Here is a 19,145-nt window from a genome sequence, read left to right on the forward strand (position 1 = left end):
CCGGGGCAGGAGGCGGAAGGACATTGGCAAAGGGGGTTACTGTCCTGACAGAATGATCGGGGTCCGTGCCAGGGGTGGGTGGGACATTCCAGCCCGCTCCCTGGCAGAAGTGAAGTACCAACAGGCTCTACATTCACAGGGTGCTGGCAAAGGCAGGCAGCCCACGCTCCCCACCCGAGGGTACTGACCTTCCAGGGGGCTTGGGGGCGGGAGGTCACTGTCCACCTGGCCCTAGCTGGGACACTCAGGGCTGGGAGGAGGGCTGTGTGGCCAAACCCACCCCCTCACAGAAGACCACCTGCCCCAGCAGCCTAGAGCAGTTCCCCTACGCAGAACCCCGAGCTGGGCCTCTCAGGACCATCCCCCCAGGTGCCAGGCCTGGGCCCAGCCCTCTAAGCCACAGGCCCCAGGCACCTCGCCTTGAAGGGCTGAGTCAGAGGAGAGCTCCGTTCTGCGGCTACAGACAGAACAAGCGGCGGCTCATCGCATGGGAAGGAGCAGAACAACCGCCACACGTCCAGGACCTGGGGCTTGCGGGTTCCCAGCTAGGACCCCAGGGAAAAGCCGCGTCCCCAGTGAGGGAGTGATTTCTACCAGGAGAGGCTGCCATGTCCCAAAGCCAGGTCCGACTTTCAGCAGGAGAGAACCCCCAGCCCTCAGTCCCCCAACTTCCAGGCTAGGAGCCCCCACCCTGAAGCGCCCCCAACCCCAAGCTCCTCCCCTGCTCAGGGTCGTGCAGCTGAAACCCCTCCTCTCCCAGGCCCGCCCCACATCCTCCTCTAGATTCAATTCCCTGGGCTGGAGTGAACCAGGTCACCCACAGGTGACTGTCCCCCAATGGAAGCACTGAATTGATCCTGGGCAACTGAGAACTAGAGATTGGGAGAGATCCGGGAAGTGGAATCTTGCTAACAAGGCATCCCAAGCAGTAACAGGGTGCAGACTCTTTGGTTTGGGAATGGGGAGGAACCTGGGGGAAGAGTTGCCCTACCCTTGTCCCCACAGAGATCTGATGACCTCCTGAGGGCAGGCACAGAGTCGGGGACAGGGCTGAGCTCCCCAGCCACATGGCTCTACTAAGTTCAGACGCCCCAACTCTGGGGGTGCCAACCTCCTCCCTGTTCCAGGACCCCCCACTCCATCTGGCCTTTTCTCCGGGACAGGGCTGGGATGGGGAGCAATCGCCCCTCAGGGCAGGGAGCTAGCGGCCTGCGGGGCAGCTAGGCACAGACCAGAGTCGAGCACCCCCTCCTGGCAGGCGCGGCCCCTCCACAGGGTGTGGGGCTTGCACTCAGCCTGGACGGCCACTGTGGCTGGACTTGCACTCTGTGGCTTGCACTCTGTGGCTGGACCCCCATGGGAAACAAGGTCAGTCTCCACTGTGGCATTCAGGTCTGGTGGGGGACACAGATGGAAGGAGGAAGGGTCCAGGAGACAAGGCTGCCCTGAGAGGGGGACACCCGCCCACGCCACGCCTCGCGGGTCGCGGAGCTGGAGGGGACGGCAGAAAGAGGGGAGCTGGAAGGGCTGAAAAGTCACCTGAGTCAAAGGACAAGAATCCCTGTGGGAGAAGGACAGGTCCCAAGTGTCTTGGAGTCTGTGCAGACGGGTCAGCACGCCTGCAGCGTGGCCAGCGCGACCGGGAGCCACGTCTGCAGGCCTGAGCATCAGTGCGGCCAAGCTCGCGGCCAGAACCCCGTCCTCGCTGGCACTGAGCAAATGCAGCTGGCTGGATCCCGCCCTGCGACACGGGCAAGGCCGGTGGCTGCCGCAAGTCCTCTTGTGCTGTGAGTTGCCCACGTTCACCTGGCAGGGTTTCTAAAGGAGGCGTGCGAGGCCCAGGGGACACTCTGGAGACATGAGGCACGTGGGAATGTGCACGAGGACCGCGGGTGAGCATGCATGTCCACACAAGCCAGTGCTGGGCCAGCTCTCGGCGAGGCAGCCCGGGGCAGCCTCCTCCTGCTCTCTGGGGGGCCTGGACCAGGCGCCACAGTCCTCAGACCCTCCCTCCAGCCCCTTCTCCCTGACCCAGGGCCTGCGGTGAAAGCAGCCCCCAAACCCCGCCAAAGCTGGAGTGGAAATATCGAAACAAAGACCCAGGCCCAGAAGAAGCGGGTAGGAGGGCCGAACCAACCAGACAGGCAGAGCTGCTGAGGTGGGGTCCCACCCCAAGGCTGCTTCGCCTCCTACAACCAGCAGCTGCAAGGCAGCAGGGTGGCCCTGTCCCCATGGGCCTGGAGATGGGACCCCAACAAGAGCGACACCAACCTCCCCAACCCAGCCCCCAAGGCCTCTCTGCAGACGCCTTCACGGAGGAAGGGCAGGGGTTGGAGGTTGGTGGACCACCCGTCTTCTGCTCGGTGGTTTTTTAAATAAAATAATTACCCTGCCCCAACCCCTCCCTGCCTCAGGAGTTCCCCACCCCAACCCCAAAGGAAACAGGGAAGGTGGGTGGAAACGGTGACTCAGAGCTTCTCGCTGCGGTCTCGGAAAAAGCCTTCTGCTGCCTGGGCCTCTCGAAAGGTGACGGTGATGGAGTTGGCGGTGATGTCTGTCACGGTCACCTCACTTGAGGGGAGCGTGGGCGTCCAGGGAGGGGGCCCATCTGCCAGTTCTGCATCTGCTGCAGCCACGGGACAAAGACAGGGACAGGGGCAGGTTGGCCACAGGTGGGCAGGGGAATGGAGCAGCGTGCAGACCGGCCCCCAGCCCCAGGGCCTTCTCGGGAGTCGACTGCTGGACACCCAGGAGGCACCCTGCCCACCTCCCCTGGTTAGACTGGGCCTTCCCTGGTGGGATGTCAGCTGTGGCCAGGGGCAGGCTCAGGTCAGTCCTCACCGTCCCCACTGCGTGTGTGGCCAACTGGGCCCTCTGGAGGCGTGGGTCAGCTGGACCCGGTGACCTCCAAGGACCTTTCCAGCTCTGAGGTCTGGGGCCCGGGCCATCTTACCCTCCTCAGGGGGCTGCTCTGCGGGCTCCCACTCGCCGGCCGCCTGCAGGTCATCTGGGGCCGGTGGCTCCTGCAGGGAGAGCTCCCGTCGATGGCTGTGACTCTCCAGGTGGGGCCCGCGGGGCGGGAACTTCTTGCGTGAGAGCCGCAGGTACTTGTGGGGCCTTGCGGGGCTTGCAGAGCGGGAAGGGCAGGCTGGGCACCAAGGGGCCCTTGTCCACCAGCTCAGGCGCCCCCGCCTTGACCACCCCCTTGGGGCTCCCGCTGCCGAGTGGGCGCGTCAGAGAGAAGCAGAGCTTCTCCTTGCCCTTGGCCTTGTGGGAGCTCCGCAGGTCCATGCTGTAGAGCCGCTGCGGGGGCAAGCCAGGGCACGGGGTCAGCCCCGCCCCCGCCCGCGGGCACCTGCACCTGCGCTCGAGCCCGGCGCCCTGGCCCCAGAGTCCATCCCTCCACACCTCCCCGCGCCTGGCCAGAGCCGGCCGGAGCCGCAGCCCGCCCCGGGCCCCGTGCCCGGTCCCCTCCGGGCCACAGCGGCGGTCTCATCTGTGCCCGGCTGGGGTCGGAGGCCAGAGCACACATTCCTCAGTCCCAGCAGAGGAGCACACACGAGGTATGAATGGAAAACTGACCGACGACAATGTCAACCACGGTGGGAAAACAAGAAAGAAAAGGAAGGAAAGAGAGAGGAAGCCAACGGGGCGGGCGGTGGGGCTCAGCAGCCGGGCGCTCGCCCTGCCTGTCCACGCCAGGCGCTGGGTCCACCCACCAGGAGAATCGCTGCTTCCCAAACCACCTCAGGAGCTGAAGAGCCAGGGCAGGGGGCAGGGGCAAAGCGGGCGCTGGGTCCTTGAGGCAGCAAGCCCAGGGGACACCCAGCGCCACGGGCCCCGGCAGCAAGGACAGCACTTGCCACAGCCTGAGATGCCGACAGCCTCCGCTCTGCCGGAGGCCAGGCATCTGCTGACCGGCCTCACCAAGCACCTGGAGGGCACTCCGTCCACCGGGCAAGGGCTGGCGTCCTGCACCTGGGGGACCTGTCTCACCGCCTCCACGGAGAGTCTCAATCTCCAAGAAGGAAGATATGGGATCTCCCATCATTCTGGCACAGTGCCGTCTACTGTCACCTATCACCTGAGGCCAAGGGCTCCCAGGACAGCAGGAAGGATGGGTCATAACCAAGCTGGAGGCGGAGGTGACGCAGGTGACCTCTGCTCTCAGTCCTGTCTCCTAATGCCATCCCTGGCCCTGGGCGCAGGCTGTGGCAGGAGGAAGCAGGGCCAACCCCAGAGGGGCCTGGGAGACTGCGGCTGGAAGGGCCGGGCAGCGTTCTCAGGCCCACGCCCTGGCTCAGAGCCCTCTCCACCACCAGCAGGGCAGGCTCCTTTCTGTCCTCTGCCAGTCACCATGACAGAACAGAGCCCTCCAGGTGCACTCGGTTCGCACCTGCTGTGTGACACCAGGTCAACTACTGGCCTCCCTGAGCCTCAGTGACTTCGAGAGCAAAGGGGAAGAGACCACAGTGGACGGCCTCTGACAACACCGTTTTCCACCTTCACGCCATCTGCGGTCCCTTCTCACAAGAAACACTGCCGCACGTGACTTCCCGGGCCGGGTCACGGAGACGCGGAGGCTTCCTCCTTGTTCTCGGATCACCCACGTGGGGAAGCGAAGGCACTCACACTGCCCAACAGGTCCTCCCAGCAGGAACTGGCCCACTATGTCTAGCACGGACTCCTGGGCCTGGGAGCAGCCCCCAGGCCAGCCCGCAGCTGACCTGGTCCCCAAACCTTGACTAACCCAAACCAGGATCACGAAAGGACCAGCTAAACTCCTCCCAAATTCCTAATCCAAGGAAACCATGTGAGGAGATGAGTTCACTGGCTCAAGTTGCTAAGTTGGGGTGACTTGTTACACAGCCACAGATGACTCCTACACCTAGCGGGCAGGCCTGGCATGCAGAGGGAACGTGCCCATTTGCGAAGCAGGACATACACAGAGCCCAGGTGCGGACCTCTGGCAAATGTTACTTTTCATCCTGGTACCCAATTCACGTCAATCACACGCCCCACCGGACGGAGGCCGGCTCGCTCCAGGAAAGCCACAGGAGGTCCATAACCAGGACAGCTGCACCGCACGTGGACCAGCAGCTTCATGCTTCGCCGCAGACACCCAGGTGGGCCTTGTGAAATGAGGCAGGTGCTCCCACCCCTCACAGGTGAGAAACCCCAGCACCGGGGATCTCAGAGGCTGGCCCAGAATCAGCTCCAGCGCTTCAAACTCCATTTGCTTTCCATGCTCCCAACACCTGAGGCTGTCAGAGACCAGGGCCCCGCCTCTCAGAGGACACAAAAAGGACAGCTTTCCAGGAGCTGGATGCTCCCAGCTGGGCCAAACACTAAGGGCCTCTCGTTCCCGGGTTCTGGAAGTCCACCTCCGTGTCACTCACTTCTAGAGCTTGTTTCTAAAGGTTCCTAAATATCGTGATTTTGTGTTTGGGGATTCTGAGTGTCAAAGGCTTGTTTATGAGATGCTGAGCTTCCCAAATTCCCAGGACGGCGTTAGCCACATGCCCCTCCCAACAACACCTGCGCACTGGGCCACCTTTCCTCAGCTCCTGCTCCGTGTTTGGGCTTTTCCCTCCCATGGAAAATCACCCACTGGTGCTCCCACCCCACAGTGCCCTGGTGGTGCCAGGGGAAGGCAAGGGACCACCAGCTCACCCACTCGCCCAGGGACAGCTGGGTTACCTGCAGCAGAAGCCGCTTGGGTTTCGGGCCTCTCTTCCTATACCCCGACGCTCGGTCTCTCTCCTCCCTGGGTACAAGGCAGGTGGCAGAAGAAAAGGAAACACTGGTGACATCTAAGGGCAAGGTGTCCGCTCCACCCCTCCACGTCCACCCTCCCCCCCCCCCCCCCCCCCCCCCGTCGTCCCCGTGGCTCTCTTGGGGCCATAACAGTGGGGTCAGGTGCCCGACTTTCCAGGGCTTGGACTTCAGCCCACACATGGGAAGGGGACCGTAGAGTCACTGTGTGGGCTTTCCAAAACTACGAGGGTCCCCCCGCCCCAAGCTCTGGGGCCAGTCGAACACCCTGCTCTGCCTGCTCCTGGGGACCGCCAAGCACGTGGTCCCCACTCCTAGAAGAGTTGTAGACACCTGCCAGCCAATGTCCTGAGTGGCCTGGGGGAGGGGAGATCAGCGTGTGCTGCCCGGCTTCCCTGATTGGGATCCTTAGGGACCTGGAGAGAGAAGGCTCCTGTCCCGTCCGCACCATCTCGCTGGGGGAGGGGAGGAAGCCCAGCCTGCAGGGCGTCTGGCAGCTGCCTGACTCTCAGATGGGTGCGGCACACACACTCGAGGCCAGCCACACTCAACACACGAGGTGACATGACCAGAGGCTCCAAACCATGGCGCCACGGTAGGAAGCTCAGGTCCCTCCTCCTGTTCGCTCATTCCATTCAACTTTCTGAGGTCCCCACAATGGAACCCGGGACAGCGGGGAGAATGTGGGGGACGGAGTTAACCCTTCCCCTCCGGCTGGGTGACCGAGGCCAGTTGCAGTACGGGCTCAGCATGAATCGGCGAATCCCCAGCATCCGTTTCAAACATCTGGTCACCTCCAGGCAGAAGCCGCAACCTCTGGATGTGGGGCTCTGGGCAGCCAGGAGGTCCTGCCCAGGCCTCCACCTGGCCACGGCTCTCCCGGCCACACCCCGGGGCGGGCCACAGGGTCCTCCCAAGTGGCCCAAGATTTTGGGACTAAGGCCCCACCAAGCACCCAGGAAGCAGAAAGAAGCTGGGGGACAGAGACACCCTGCATACTAAGGAACAATAAAAGAGTGTCAAGACCTGCTGGGAGGAGCTCTGAGGGCCCAGCGAGGGGGCAGGTTCAGCCTGCGGCCGGAGCCTGTCCCCGCGCTGGTCTCAGCTGTGAGGCTCCGGGACGAGCCTCAGCTTCCTCATTTGCCCCACCAGCCCCTCGTCCTGTCCCAGGAGGCTGCTGTAAGGGGCCAAATAAAAAGGGGTCTGGGATGAGGCCCAGACCACACGGGACCGGTGCTGGGGAGAGGCAGGACCGGGCTGCCCACTGTGGGCAGGGACATGGGCGGCAGGGAACCCGGCAGTGCACCAGCAGGAGGGGCCGAGTGCCCGGGCCGTGGACTGGGAGCCGCAAGCAGGCTGGACCAGAGCCCAGAAGCCCAGGCCGCCCCTGGGCCCTCAGTGGCTTGCTCTGCTTCCCTTCATGGGAGGGGCAATCTTGAGAAGGTCCCTGACCGTCGCCAGCCATGTCGCTGACGTGTCACTCACGCCTGTGGCACCTCGGGTCATTTCTGTCTTCCTCACCAGAACGCAAGTGAAACCTCTGGCTGGAGCTCAGGGTGTCAGAGCCAAAAGGTGATGGCTGGGCAGGCAGAGGAGGGGACCGGGTCCTCGGTGCCCACCCCCTTCCCACCCCTCGTCCTGCCCCGCCGCCGCGGCTCAGGGGTGCCTTACTTCTCCTCGTAGGCCAGGACCAGGCGGGGGTCCAGGATGTGCTCCTCCGGCTCCCACGTGCTGTACCTGGGAGGGGAGATGAGGGGTCAGAGCATCTGCCTCCGCTGCCTCCGTCCCAGGCCCTTCCTGGGCAGGCGTGGCGGCCACCTGCTCCAGAGCTGGCCACCTGGGCTGCCTGGGCCCTGCTGACACCAGAACTCCCCGCACTCCCACTCACCACCATCGGACTGGGTCCTACTCCTGAGAGACCCCACGTTCACCTGAGGCCTTTGGTGCCTGGAAGACAGCGGGTCCCTGTGTGTCCCAGGGCACTCTTACTAGGGCAGAGGGGGGACGCAAGCCACCTGGCCTGAGTTCAAGTCCCAGTTCTGCCCTGAGCTAGCTGGGCAGCCCTGCGTCATTGATTCAACAGCTCTGCGCCTCAATGTCCCCATCTGTAAAGGACTCCTGTGCGCTCTGCGGTATGTCCAAGTGTTCATCAGCACCATGTGGTTCCTCCCCAGCCTCAGCCGCAGCTGGGGTACTGCCTCGGGCACCTGCGCCAACGAGAGCAGGTCTGAAGGAGCCTCAGACAAGTTCCCTGGTCTCTGGGCCTGGCACCAAGCACGCACCTGGCAACTCTCTGACCCAGTGCTGCAGAGCTCCCCCCGCAGGCCTGGGCTCTTCCACGGTGGGTCTCCACCTCCCTGACCTCAGTGTGCCCAAGGGCCCAGGGGCAGGGGAGGCACTGACAATGCCACCGTCCAGAGCTCGGCCGTCATCGGGCCTGCCCTAGGGACGTCTGCCACAGCCGCCTTCCACCTCCATCCACTCAGCACCCGCCTCCTTCAGTGCAGCCTTTCTGTATAAATAATTTCATTTAAAAAGCAATCCAGTATCATTTCACCATAAACAGATATAAGTATAAAAAAATTTTAATTTAAAAATATATGTTTGAGCCAGATGCGGCGTCACATGCCTGTAATCTGGGCAACAGGAGGCTGAGGCAGGAGGATCTCAAGTTTCAGGTCAGCCTGGCAAGACTGTCTTGGGGCTGGGACTGTGGCTCAGTGGTGGAGTGCTTGCCCAGCAGGTGTGAGGCACCACATAAAAATAAATAAAATAAACGTATTATATCCATCTACGACTAAAAATACTTTTTAAAAAAAATATGGAAAAGACAAGACTACAGGGCTGGAGTTGTGGCTCAGTGGCAGAGCGCTTGCCTAGCACATGTAAGGCACTGGGTTCGATTCTTAGCACCACATATAAGTAAATGAATATAATAAACGTCTATCAATATCTAAAATAAAGTGAAAAGTATCCAAGAGAAGAAAGACCATACAGAACATGTCAAAAAAAAAGACTGTCTCAAAAACGTATTTTTTAAAAAACAGGCTGGGGCTGTAGCTCAGAGGTAGAGTGCCTCCTGGCTTCACTCCCCAGTACTACAAAATAGTATGTACATGTGAACTTACATAAAGTTCATGTTTACAGTTCACGTGCATCTAAGTGTACAAACAGAAAGACAGGAAACAAATGTATATTAACCAGACAAAGCAAACTTAGACGATCCTGGCTGGAAACCTCGCTGGGAGAGAAGGCAGGTGACTGGGAGGTTTCAGGAGGCAGAAGAGGCCAGGCAGAGCCCTGGCCCTGCAGCCCCCAGGGACCTCTCTTGGGGTTTAGCACTAGAGCAGGGTTGAGCAGCAAGGCGCCTGAAGGCAGAAAGCTCTCCTCCTCCCGTTCTCCCTCCCACCTGCTCCACTACAAGGCCGGCTGTGCTGTGCGCCCCCCACTGGGTGCCCTGTCCTGCAGTGAGCACCTAGCCATCCTTCAGGAGCAGCCCTGGAGCTTCCCCTGGCCCTACTCCCAGAAGGCCCAAGTCTCGGTCCTGGATGAACCCAGCAGGGCCTGGCCCAGAAGCCTTGTCACTGGTGCTCTGGGAAGGGCTGTGGAGGCCATTCTGCTTGTCCTCCTTGAACTGCAGGAAGCCACATGACCCACAGGCTGGTGGAGACTGTGCTCTCCTCTCCCAGAGTCCCCATAAAGGTTGGCTCTCCTAATGAATCTAGAAGGAAGGGTCCTGGTTCTTCCTGGGTGGGCGGGACTCACCCTCTCTCTAGCGATTGCCCCTCCTCTCAACCCTCTCCACCTGCCCACTGCAGGTTCATTCTTGCTGATGTAGCTGCTGTGTGATTGCTGGTAAGTCCCTACCCTTCTCTTGACCTCAATTTCCTCATCTTAAAGAATAACTACCACCACCTCCTCAGTGACAGCTGGTGCACTGACTACCACCAGGAATGTGTCCTTCACAGCACTCTGCAGAGGTAGGTTCTTAAATTATCCCATTTTGCAGATGAAGAAACTGAGGCAGTGTTAAGCAGTTTGCCCCAGGTCAAGAGCCAGTGGGTGGCCAATCTGGTTGGAACTCAGTGCCACTCCCAGTCGCCCTCTACCTTTGGATGTCTCCCAGGTCACCTTATCTGGCTCCCCACTGGCTGTGACATCCCTGGGAGAGGGGCACTGCCCATCCGGCCCTGGTCCTCAGTGTCTAACCAGGGCCTGGCACACTGGTGTACAGGTGGGTAGGCCAGATTAAGAGCAGGATGCTTTCTGGTGTGGGTCAAGTCGTGGCAGCCAAGTCAGGTGCTGCTGGGTGCTTGAGGCAGGTGGGACAGGCCTTGCACAAGCACCTGGGCCCCTCAGCCCCCTGGCCACCGGGACCAGCGGAGCTGCGCGGTGCCCTCCGCAGTGGGGGAGCCAGGAGGACTCAGGGTGGGCAGATGCTTGGACAACAGCCGGGCACAGGGAGGCTGGGTGCGAGCAGGCGCCGGCGGGGCGGGAGACCCTCCGGGCTGCGCCAGCTCTGCGAAGGGCTGCGGTGCGGGTTGGGCGGGAGCGATCGCCCCGCGCTGGCCGGGCAGCGAAGGGGCGGAGCATGGGGAGTCCCGCCCCGCCCCGCCCCTCGCAGCAGGGCCGCGCGCACGCAATGGGGGCGGAGGCGGGGGCGGGGACGGCGCAGCGCGGCTCCGAGATAAACACGGCCACGTGACCCCGCCCCGCCCCCAGCCCCGGTAAACAAGCCGCGGCCACCGGCCGCCGCGCCCCACCAGCCAAATGGACTCCACCGGTTGGGGGCACGGGTTCCGGGCAGAGGGGGCGTCTGGGGGCAGGTCGCCCCAGCCCCAGGCAGCCTCACCCGGAGGTGGAGGCGGGGAGGGGGCGCTGCCGAGCTGTGGTGCAGGGGCCAGCCACCCAGGAGCCCCGCAGGCCTAGGCCAGCAGCAGCACCCTCACCAAATCCCCCGTAATGGGCTGCCGGGTGCGGCCTTGGGGCAGGTGACTTGGTATGACGCCCATCCCTCTGGAGCCTCATCCTAAAGTGCGGCTCCCAGCAATCCCTTCCCTTAGGGTTGTGAAGATCAGCTGTGCTAAGCCACATATCGCATTTAGACCAGTGTCGTACACGATAAACACAAATAAGCATTAATGAAACCAATTTCAAAAACCTAGAGTGCCCACAGCCTGCCAGGGCCAGAACCCAGCACTCTGTGGCTGCTGCCCAACCCCAGCTGTGGAGGAGGAAAAAGCTCCCACTCTGTCCCTGGCTAGCCATTAATGACTGTCTCAGTCTTCAGCAGGCCCCTGTGGGGCCTCAGACTGCAGATGGGGAAATGGAAGCAGAGAGATTAAGGGTTTTGACCTGGGTCACACAGCTGGTAAATCTTAGAGTTCAAAGGCAGGATGGTCTGGCCCCAAAGCCTGAGCACATCCCACTGAACTGGTCAAGAGGCCAACAGGTGAGAGAGACTCCTGGCTTGGTCACCTTGGGTGGAGCTGGCTGGGTATCACGTGGGTGGGTCTGAAAGTCTTGGGATCAGGCACCTGCAATTCAGATTTTCCTAGCTGACTGCAACAACTCTGCTGGGGGCTTGTCTCCATCTGTGAAATGCAGTGCCATGATGCAACTGAGGGCCAATGTCTGGCTCTTGACAGGAGCTTACTGATTGGCAGTTCAGTTACTGCTATACTCACTGACTTTACTATTAAGGTTCCATGGAGCCAGTGCTTCCTAAACGATGTGGCAGCATTCACAAGTGGGAAAGAAAGAAAGGCATCCAGTCTGCAGGGGGTAGCAGGGTCCTGGGAAGGATGAAAGGAGAGTGGAATACCTGGGGGGGGGGGGTCTCCGAGGTGCAGAGAGCAGCTGTTGTGGACAACTTAACATCCTCTGCTCTGTGCTCACAACCCCTCCCTGTGCCATTTGCTATGGAAGAAGCAAGAGCTGGACACGGTGGTGCACACCTGTAATTCCAGCAACTTGGGAGTCTAAGGCAGGAGGATTGCAAGTTCAAAGCCAGCCTCAGCAACTTAGCCTTAGGCCTAAGCAACTCAGAGATACCCTGTCTCAAAATAAAAAGTTAAAAAGGGCTGGGGATGCAGCTCAGTGGTAAAGTGCCCCTGGGTTCAATCCCCGATGTCCCAAAACAAAACAAAACAAAAAAGCAGCAGCAGCAGCAAGAGAGCCCCTGCACCACATCTACTGGGAAGGGGGCACTCATTTGCCTGCTCCTGGGCACAAAAATGGCAAGGTATAGAAGGGCCCCAGTGGAACCGAGCACAAAGGGAGTGCAGTTTGGGCCGAGCCTGTAAACCCAGCGACACGTGAGACTGAGGCAGGAGGACTGAAGTTCACGGTCACCTTAGCAGGACCCTGTCTTGAAAAATAAAAAGGCCAGGGATGTAGCTCAGTGGTAGAGCACTCCTGGGCTCAACCCCCAGCACGACAAAATCAGTCACAGTTTGCTTATGGTTAACTGTTATCAACAGAAGTCTCCCTGCCCAGAGTGAGGAGGGTGGCCACTGAGCAGGAGAATCTGACACCCACTGCCAGCCCAGGCTGGCACTACCCAGCCAAGGCTACTGCCCAGGGAACAGCCTGCCAGCTCCATCCGCACCGCTTTTCTTGGTCTCCGGGGAGACTGAAGACAGAGCCGGCCATGGAGGCCCAGGCTCTCCTGCCTCTACCCCAACTGAGCTGCTGTCCTCTCCCAAGTGAGGTGGGATGGCTGGCAGTACCTGCCTTACGCAGGTGGTACCAGTGATGGTAGGAAGTGGGTAGCACACTGCTTGGGGTTGGCAGTTATGGTCTTGGAGTGACCTTCCCTCGCTGGGCCTCAGTATCCTCAGCTGAAAAATGACAAGTCTGATCCTCAGAATAACATCAAGGGGATGTGGTTCTGGGGCCCACTGGAGCTCTTGGTAGGATGGACTCCCCTCGTTCCTCTCCCGGGTGGGGCAAACCAAACACCGCCTGGAAGCCTCCCCACCTAACTCTGTACCAACGCAGACATCCCCTGAGGCGCCGGGCTGGGCTGAGCCTCCTAAGATATGTGAAGGAGGGTTTACCAGAAAGAGATGCCCTGCCAGGCTGGGACCTGTCCACTGTGCAGCCAGGCCTGGAATTCAGTACCAAGGAGGGGGGACAGGCAGAAGGCGTCCCCAGGTCATCTGGTCAAACAGGGCTTCCAGAGCTCCACTGGGGTCACAAGAGGCAGCCACGAGGGCCCATGTGATGTCTCAGCACCTTAAGAAAAAAGTGGGCCAGGGGCACAGGCCCACAGAAGCAGCGAGGGCCTCTGCTCTCTGGCTGGCTCCTTCCACCGGAATGAAGCTCTGAGGGCAGGCAGATGTACTGGCCTTTAGGATCGATAAAAGTGGGAGGGAAGGAACTTTTCATTAATAGGGCCCTCCATTTAGAGAACGAATTTATCAAAAGCAGTGTCTTGAAGGCCAAAAGCAGTAAGGCCCACCCACTGCCATCACTGAGATGCTGGGGGAGGAAGAGCTGAGAGCCCCTTCACCCAAGCCAGAAGTCCACCTGTGGCCAATTGGGGAGGGGGTCCTCCCAAAGCCCCAGGCGTATTTGGGAAGGCCGGGAGGAGGAATGGATGAGTGGATTATCTACCTGCTGGCCACCAGCAGTCATCAGGCTGCGGGTCCCTGAACACAAGGCAGAGCCGCCTGCGGTAGGAGGGCAGACCTGCCTGTGGTAGGAGGGCAGACCTGGACTGTTGAACCCACTGCATACAGAGGGACGGTGAGGCCCAGGGACTGTCTTCCCTCTGCTGTCTCCCACCATCCCCCCAGAAAGCCTCCAGGACCAAATACCAGGTCAGGCACGCCCCTCTTTCTACACACACCTTGGAGCAGGCAGCCCCAGGTGCGGACAGCTGGGGTAAGAGGGGGTTTCCAGAAGTCGGGTCTGCAGAAGGCAGGCCAAGGGCGGGGCACCCACCGACCAATGGGAGGCCCCCCACAATTCCATGCTGGAAGCTGATTGGTTGGTAGGAGGGCTCCTGATTGGGCTTCAGCAGGAGAGGCAGGGCATGTGGGAGAGGTCTTAGGCCCAGCTCCCTGACCCCCAACTCGGGGATAGGAGGTTGGGGTAGCATGGAGACAGACCTGAAGATGGGAAGGCCTAGTTCAAGTCCCCACTCTGCCTCTGCTTGCTGTGCGCCATTTCTGAGCCTGTTGCTCATCTTGAGGGCTCAGGATCACACCAACCTCCCAGCACTGTCTGGGGATCTATTTGGAGACAGGAAAGTGCCACCCAAAGGCAAGGTGGACCCAGGCTCCGTCCCTCCCTGGTGGCTCACCCAGCACTGGACCTGCTGAACTTGGGGCCCCTTTGCCTGGCTATCTCTGAAGCCAAGATGCTAGGTCTTCACTCCCAGTTGCCAGGAGAAGCAGAGGGAGGGCAGAGAAGCACAAGAGGGCCCAACACCCAGAGGGCAGCGTGAGAGGAGCCGGGCACCCACCTTGGCCGCCTGTGCTCCAGCCCATGGAACAGCTGCCCAGTCACAAACGCTAGGTAGGGGAGGGGCACAAGGCGGGTGGAGGGTGGACAGGTAGACACACAGGAAGGAGCCTTACTTTGGGGGCCATCCTTTCCACTTCACCAGATATTCGACTTTGCCCTGGGAAGAGAGAAACAGGCACAGTGAGACAAACGCTGGCCCCTGTGACCCCCCCCCCCCCCCAGGACAGAAAACTCTCAAATAGCTTTGAAAGAATCTCCGTCCCAGATGCCCTCTGCAAACAGCTGCACCTTGACACACAAATACAACCCAGGGACCCTCCACCAGATCCCTGCCAACCCAGAGACCCCCAAACACTGCTGCTGCATGACCACCCCAGACTACTGTCCCTATAAGAGCACAGGAGTGCCCTGGCCCCAAGCTCAGCAGTCTCACCACATATGGGGAAACTGAGAACATACGGGACATGCAAGCATGGCCAGAGGTTCACAGTGGCCAGAGTCTCAGTCAAGATCATGGCTACTGGAAGACTCTCCCAATCCTAGAACATCCCGCCCTGGAATGACGCCCATGGCTCTATCAGCTGGGAATGTGGGAGAGGCTGCCCCTGACCCAGAGGCAGCAGGCCAATTAGGACCTTTACATGAAAAGACCCTAGCAGGACCCCAGAGAAGCCTAACAACTCTCCACCTGCAGAAAGGTGTCAGCCCTTCCAATTGTTAGGAAATAGGGTCAGTCCCTCCTCCCTTCTTCACAAGGGTCAGGGACCTTTACAAGTGTGCATTCCAACCACATTGAGAGGGCAAAACTCCTTCATACCAGAACCTTAATACCAAGATACAGCACCTCCTCAAAGAGGCCTTCCCTGGCCGCCCTTCTGTCCCGGTCCCTTCCCAGCACCTGACAGTTCTGCTTCTGCAAAGCACATAGCCCATCCAAAGGCATCTGTATTCATTTCCTTCATCGTTCTTCCACACCTCCTCTGCCAGAATGCCGGCTCCTCAAAGGGAGGGAGGCATCCCTGGGGCTGGAGGAGCAGATCTCCAGTGAATGTTTTCAGAGGCTGGATGCGGGTCCTGACTCTCTCCGGACCCCTTCCTCTCCCCACCCCCCAGGTTGTAGAAGGGTGTGATTGTTGTACCTGCCTCTGGCTACACTGCTTAGAAAGCACTGGGCTTTGTAGAATAAATTAATCCTCTTTTAAACTCAGGAAACCCTGGGGGAAGGGAAAGGAAGGAGCCCCATTCAGAAGCTCAGCTAAACCCCAAGCCGGTTGGGGAGAGAAAAGAAGCTGACCTTTGGCCCAAGATGCATGAACTGAGTTTTCACCACGGGAAGAACCCACCCGAGCTGCTGCTCTACCTCTTTCTCTAACTTGCCGTGGGCCCTTGAGCGGGTCACTTCTGCCCGGGTCTCCTTTTCCCCTAGAGAGGAGGAAACCACCAGGAGCCTCCCAAAGAGCTGCAGTTAGGAGATGGGGAAAAAGGACAGGGGTGATACCAGGAGAGGAACTTTTCTCCATGGACGCCCCCAGCCCAACCAGCAGTCCAGGAGGAGCCCCCTTGGGCAAACATGCACTGGAAGTGCAGACTCCGGGCCAGGACGACCACATTAGCCCGAGGTGCGGGGTCCTGAGCAGCACAGACGCCTCCTTAAATTGCAGGGTGTGTGTTTTGAAGGCGTAGGCAGATGGGGAGGAGCTTCAAGGATGCCCCAACGCTGGCGGCGGCTTCAGAGCCCGGGCGGGGCTGGAAGCCGGGGACCGTGGTGGTGTGGGGGCTGGGGAAGAGGGGTGTGCATTGCGGGATAAGGATAGGAAAAGGTCAAAGTCCAGCAGGAAAACTTCAGCGGCAGGAGGACACTTTTCAAAGCTCCACCTCCAACTTCAAAGGACTTGTTTTAACCTAGAGTCCAGAGTGCCGGGTTCGAGACCCAGCTGTAACACTAACGCACTGGGCAAGTCGCTTCTTCAACTTGGGCCTCAGTCTCCCCATATTTAAAATGAAAAGGGGATGAGGCAGGACGGCACTCAAAACTCCCGCAGTCCGATCCTCCTCTCCAGCTGAGTGGACTCAGTCGCCCCCAGCAACTTGCGCCAACAACTTTGATTCTACTCGCCCTACCCCGTGGCAGGGAAACTGAGGCACCGGATGGGGAGACGGGTCCAGCAGCGCAGAGCTACCTGACCTCCCCCCAGCCCCACGTTCCCTTAGCCCCAGCCCGAAGGGGGTGGTGCTGGGAACCCGAGGCGACCTCGTGGGGTCCTGGGGCCGCCCCCAAGCAGCCTCACCTTCCGCACGCGCTTCTTCCGGATGCTCTCCACCGCGAACACCTGCTCGCCGATGGCTGACAGCTCCATGTGGGGCGGCGGGCGAGCGGGCCCGGGGCCGGGCCGGGGGCGGAGCTGCGGGGCCGCGGCTGCTGCGCGCGATGCTCGGGCCGGCGGGGTCCCCGTCACCCTCGGCGGGGCGCGCACGCGCACGCGCACGCGCGCACACCCCCTCGCGCTCTCTCACGCCGCCGACGTTCCATTTTTGAACCTGCGCAACGTTTTCCTCCGCGCCAGCAAGCGAGCGCGCGCGGGGAGGGGGCGGGGCGAGAGCGCGCGGGCCTGCCGGCCGCGGGGCTCAACTCGCGCCCTGCGGGTCAGCCCCGCCCCTCGCCTCCGGAGCCACGCCCCTCGCCTCCGGAGCTCCGCCCGGGCCCCGCCCCGAGCCCCGAGCCCGGAGTCCAGCCGGCCCCGAGCGCGGCTGCCGCGAGCTGCTCGCCCAGCCTCGGGGTGGCGGCATTCCTGGGGCACCACGCCGTCGGTGCGCGGCGGTCGTCCGCGCGTTCCCGGGCAAACCGGGGTCTTTAACACTGAGGCGCGAGTCCCAGGTCTTCCCGATGACTCTGAGGGGCCGAAACGGCACGACCCGGGCTGGGCAGAAAGGAAAGGGACGCAGGGCGGGAGGTCGGCTTTCCCACCTCCCACGACCGGGGAGCCCCCGGCTGGCACCGGCCCTCGAGCCCCGGGGTGCGGGGATCGCACAGTTTCCCACGCCGTCCGAGCGCCGCAGAACCCGGTTCCATTCCAGACCCCGGGCGGCCTGGCCCGGCAGGTCCTAAACAGGTTCCTCCGCGTGAGTCCTTGCGCTGGCCCGCCCGGCCCGCCCGGCCCACGCCGCGTGGCTGTGGCAGGCGCTGCCCCCGGCGAAGCAGCGTCTTGGGGCAGGTGAGACCGCAGGAAGACAAGGTGCGCGCGGGGACCTTTCTGACCGTCGCGCTGTCTGTCCAGCTCTTCGTGCGGTTAATGAACGTGTGGTCCAAGACGGACTCACCCCCGCCCATCCCGACCTCTGCTCCACGACACCTCCATGCACCCTCGCCAAGAGTTAGCGATCGTCCTGGCCCCGCCGGTTCTTTCCCCATTCCGACTGGAGCCCAGGTCCTGCCTCTGACCTCCTCGCGGTGACTCAGAGCTGCCCGTCCCTCACCTCCACACCCACCGCCAGGCTCGGCAGCCTCTCACCCGGCCGCCCTCCCCTGGGGTCAGAGTGCGCCCTCCCAAATGCAGGTCTGCAGGGTCGCCCGTTCTCGGAAACTCCCCTTAGCTCCCCACTCCCCTCGGACCTCGCTGCCCGGCACAGAGGAAAAGAGAAACAGTTTACATCTGACTGTCAAGAGCAAAAAGGGGCAGTGAGAGAAGATATCCAATGTCGGGAAAGAAAGCCGCCGTCTTCCCGGAATTTTTACCTCCGGTGAAAATATCGTTCCAGAATTACGTAGGGCGCGGGTAGGGAAGGGTGGCAGGGCTTTGAATTAGACCAAGGGGAAAGAAGGGAAGGGCGGGGGTGGACAGTAGGAAAGAGGAGAATGAATGGGACGTCGCTCTCCTAGATTCATGGATGTGACTACACGACCAACTCCACGTCACGCACAACCGCAAAAAATGGGAAGTCATACTCCATGTATGCATGACATGTCCAAATACACTCAGGTGTCATGAGCAGCTAAAAAGAACAAATACATTTTTAAAAATTATGCACCCAATGAACGAGGTCGAAATAGTGACACAAATACAAACACTAAGAATTTCCCCCCTCCCTAAAGGAAATTCCAGCGGAGGAACTTCAAAAGCGGAGGAAGATGGCCAGACAGAAGTTCTGGGGCAATACGGAAGAAAGAACAATGGAGAACATTGATAATGGGAGACTGTAACAATGTCTTCCGGGCGAAAATAGAATTTAAGTACAAAACAACTTGGCATGTAAGTCGGGTGAGTGGAGTTAAAATGTTCTAAGACCCTTCTGTTCTTCGGAAGGAAGGTGAGGAAAATGAGTTAAGAATCCAAGTTGTCATCGAGGTAAACACTGAAAGAATGGAAACAGAGTGCGTAATACCCATTAGAGGGAAAAACAGCTGAGAAAACCAACCAATTTCAAGGCAGAGGAGAATGGAGACGGGGGAAAAACAAGATTGGTGGTTGGGACGGATAGATGACAGAAATTCAGATGTCCTAGAATTCAAAACTACAAATGGACTAAATGTTGTGGGTAAAATACAAAGATGGTCAGTGCATAAAATCCAGCCAGATGCATTTTGCAACGGACATCTGCAAGAGATAATTTCCTGAACTTAAGGATGCTTACTCGTTGAACCTAAGTACATGAAGAGGAAATATCATACTAATGCTAAGGAAAAGAAGGCTGCTGCCTTATTTTAACATGAGGGGGAAAGCCTCACTGGAGACAAAGTCAGTTTATAATGAAAAGGGTCCAATCCACCAGACATCTCCACCAAACATTTCCAATTTATATGCAAGCACCATAGTCTTAAAATATAAGAAATAATAATGAAGAGACCCACACAGAGAAACAGACAAATCCCCAAATATAATGGAACATTTAAAAATACT

General features: G+C 60.0%; 1 protein-coding gene across 1 annotated transcript; it reads right to left on the reverse strand.

The window, feature by feature from the left end:
• Positions 1-1,344: 1,344 nt before the first annotated feature.
• Positions 1,345-16,889, reverse strand: LOC306662986 (chromobox protein homolog 7-like). Its single transcript, XM_079143285.1, is given in 7 exon segments — positions 1,345-2,626; positions 2,954-3,113; positions 3,115-3,303; positions 5,701-5,767; positions 7,447-7,512; positions 14,364-14,407; positions 16,539-16,889. Coding segments are annotated over 7 exon segments (753 nt in total). The 5' UTR covers positions 16,608-16,889; the 3' UTR covers positions 1,345-2,468.
• Between the last annotated feature and the right edge of the window lie 2,256 nt (positions 16,890-19,145).

The sequence above is a fragment of the Sciurus vulgaris genome (assembly GCF_902686455.1).
Source record: "Sciurus vulgaris genome assembly, chromosome: 5".
Classification (NCBI taxonomy): domain Eukaryota; kingdom Metazoa; phylum Chordata; class Mammalia; order Rodentia; family Sciuridae; genus Sciurus; species Sciurus vulgaris.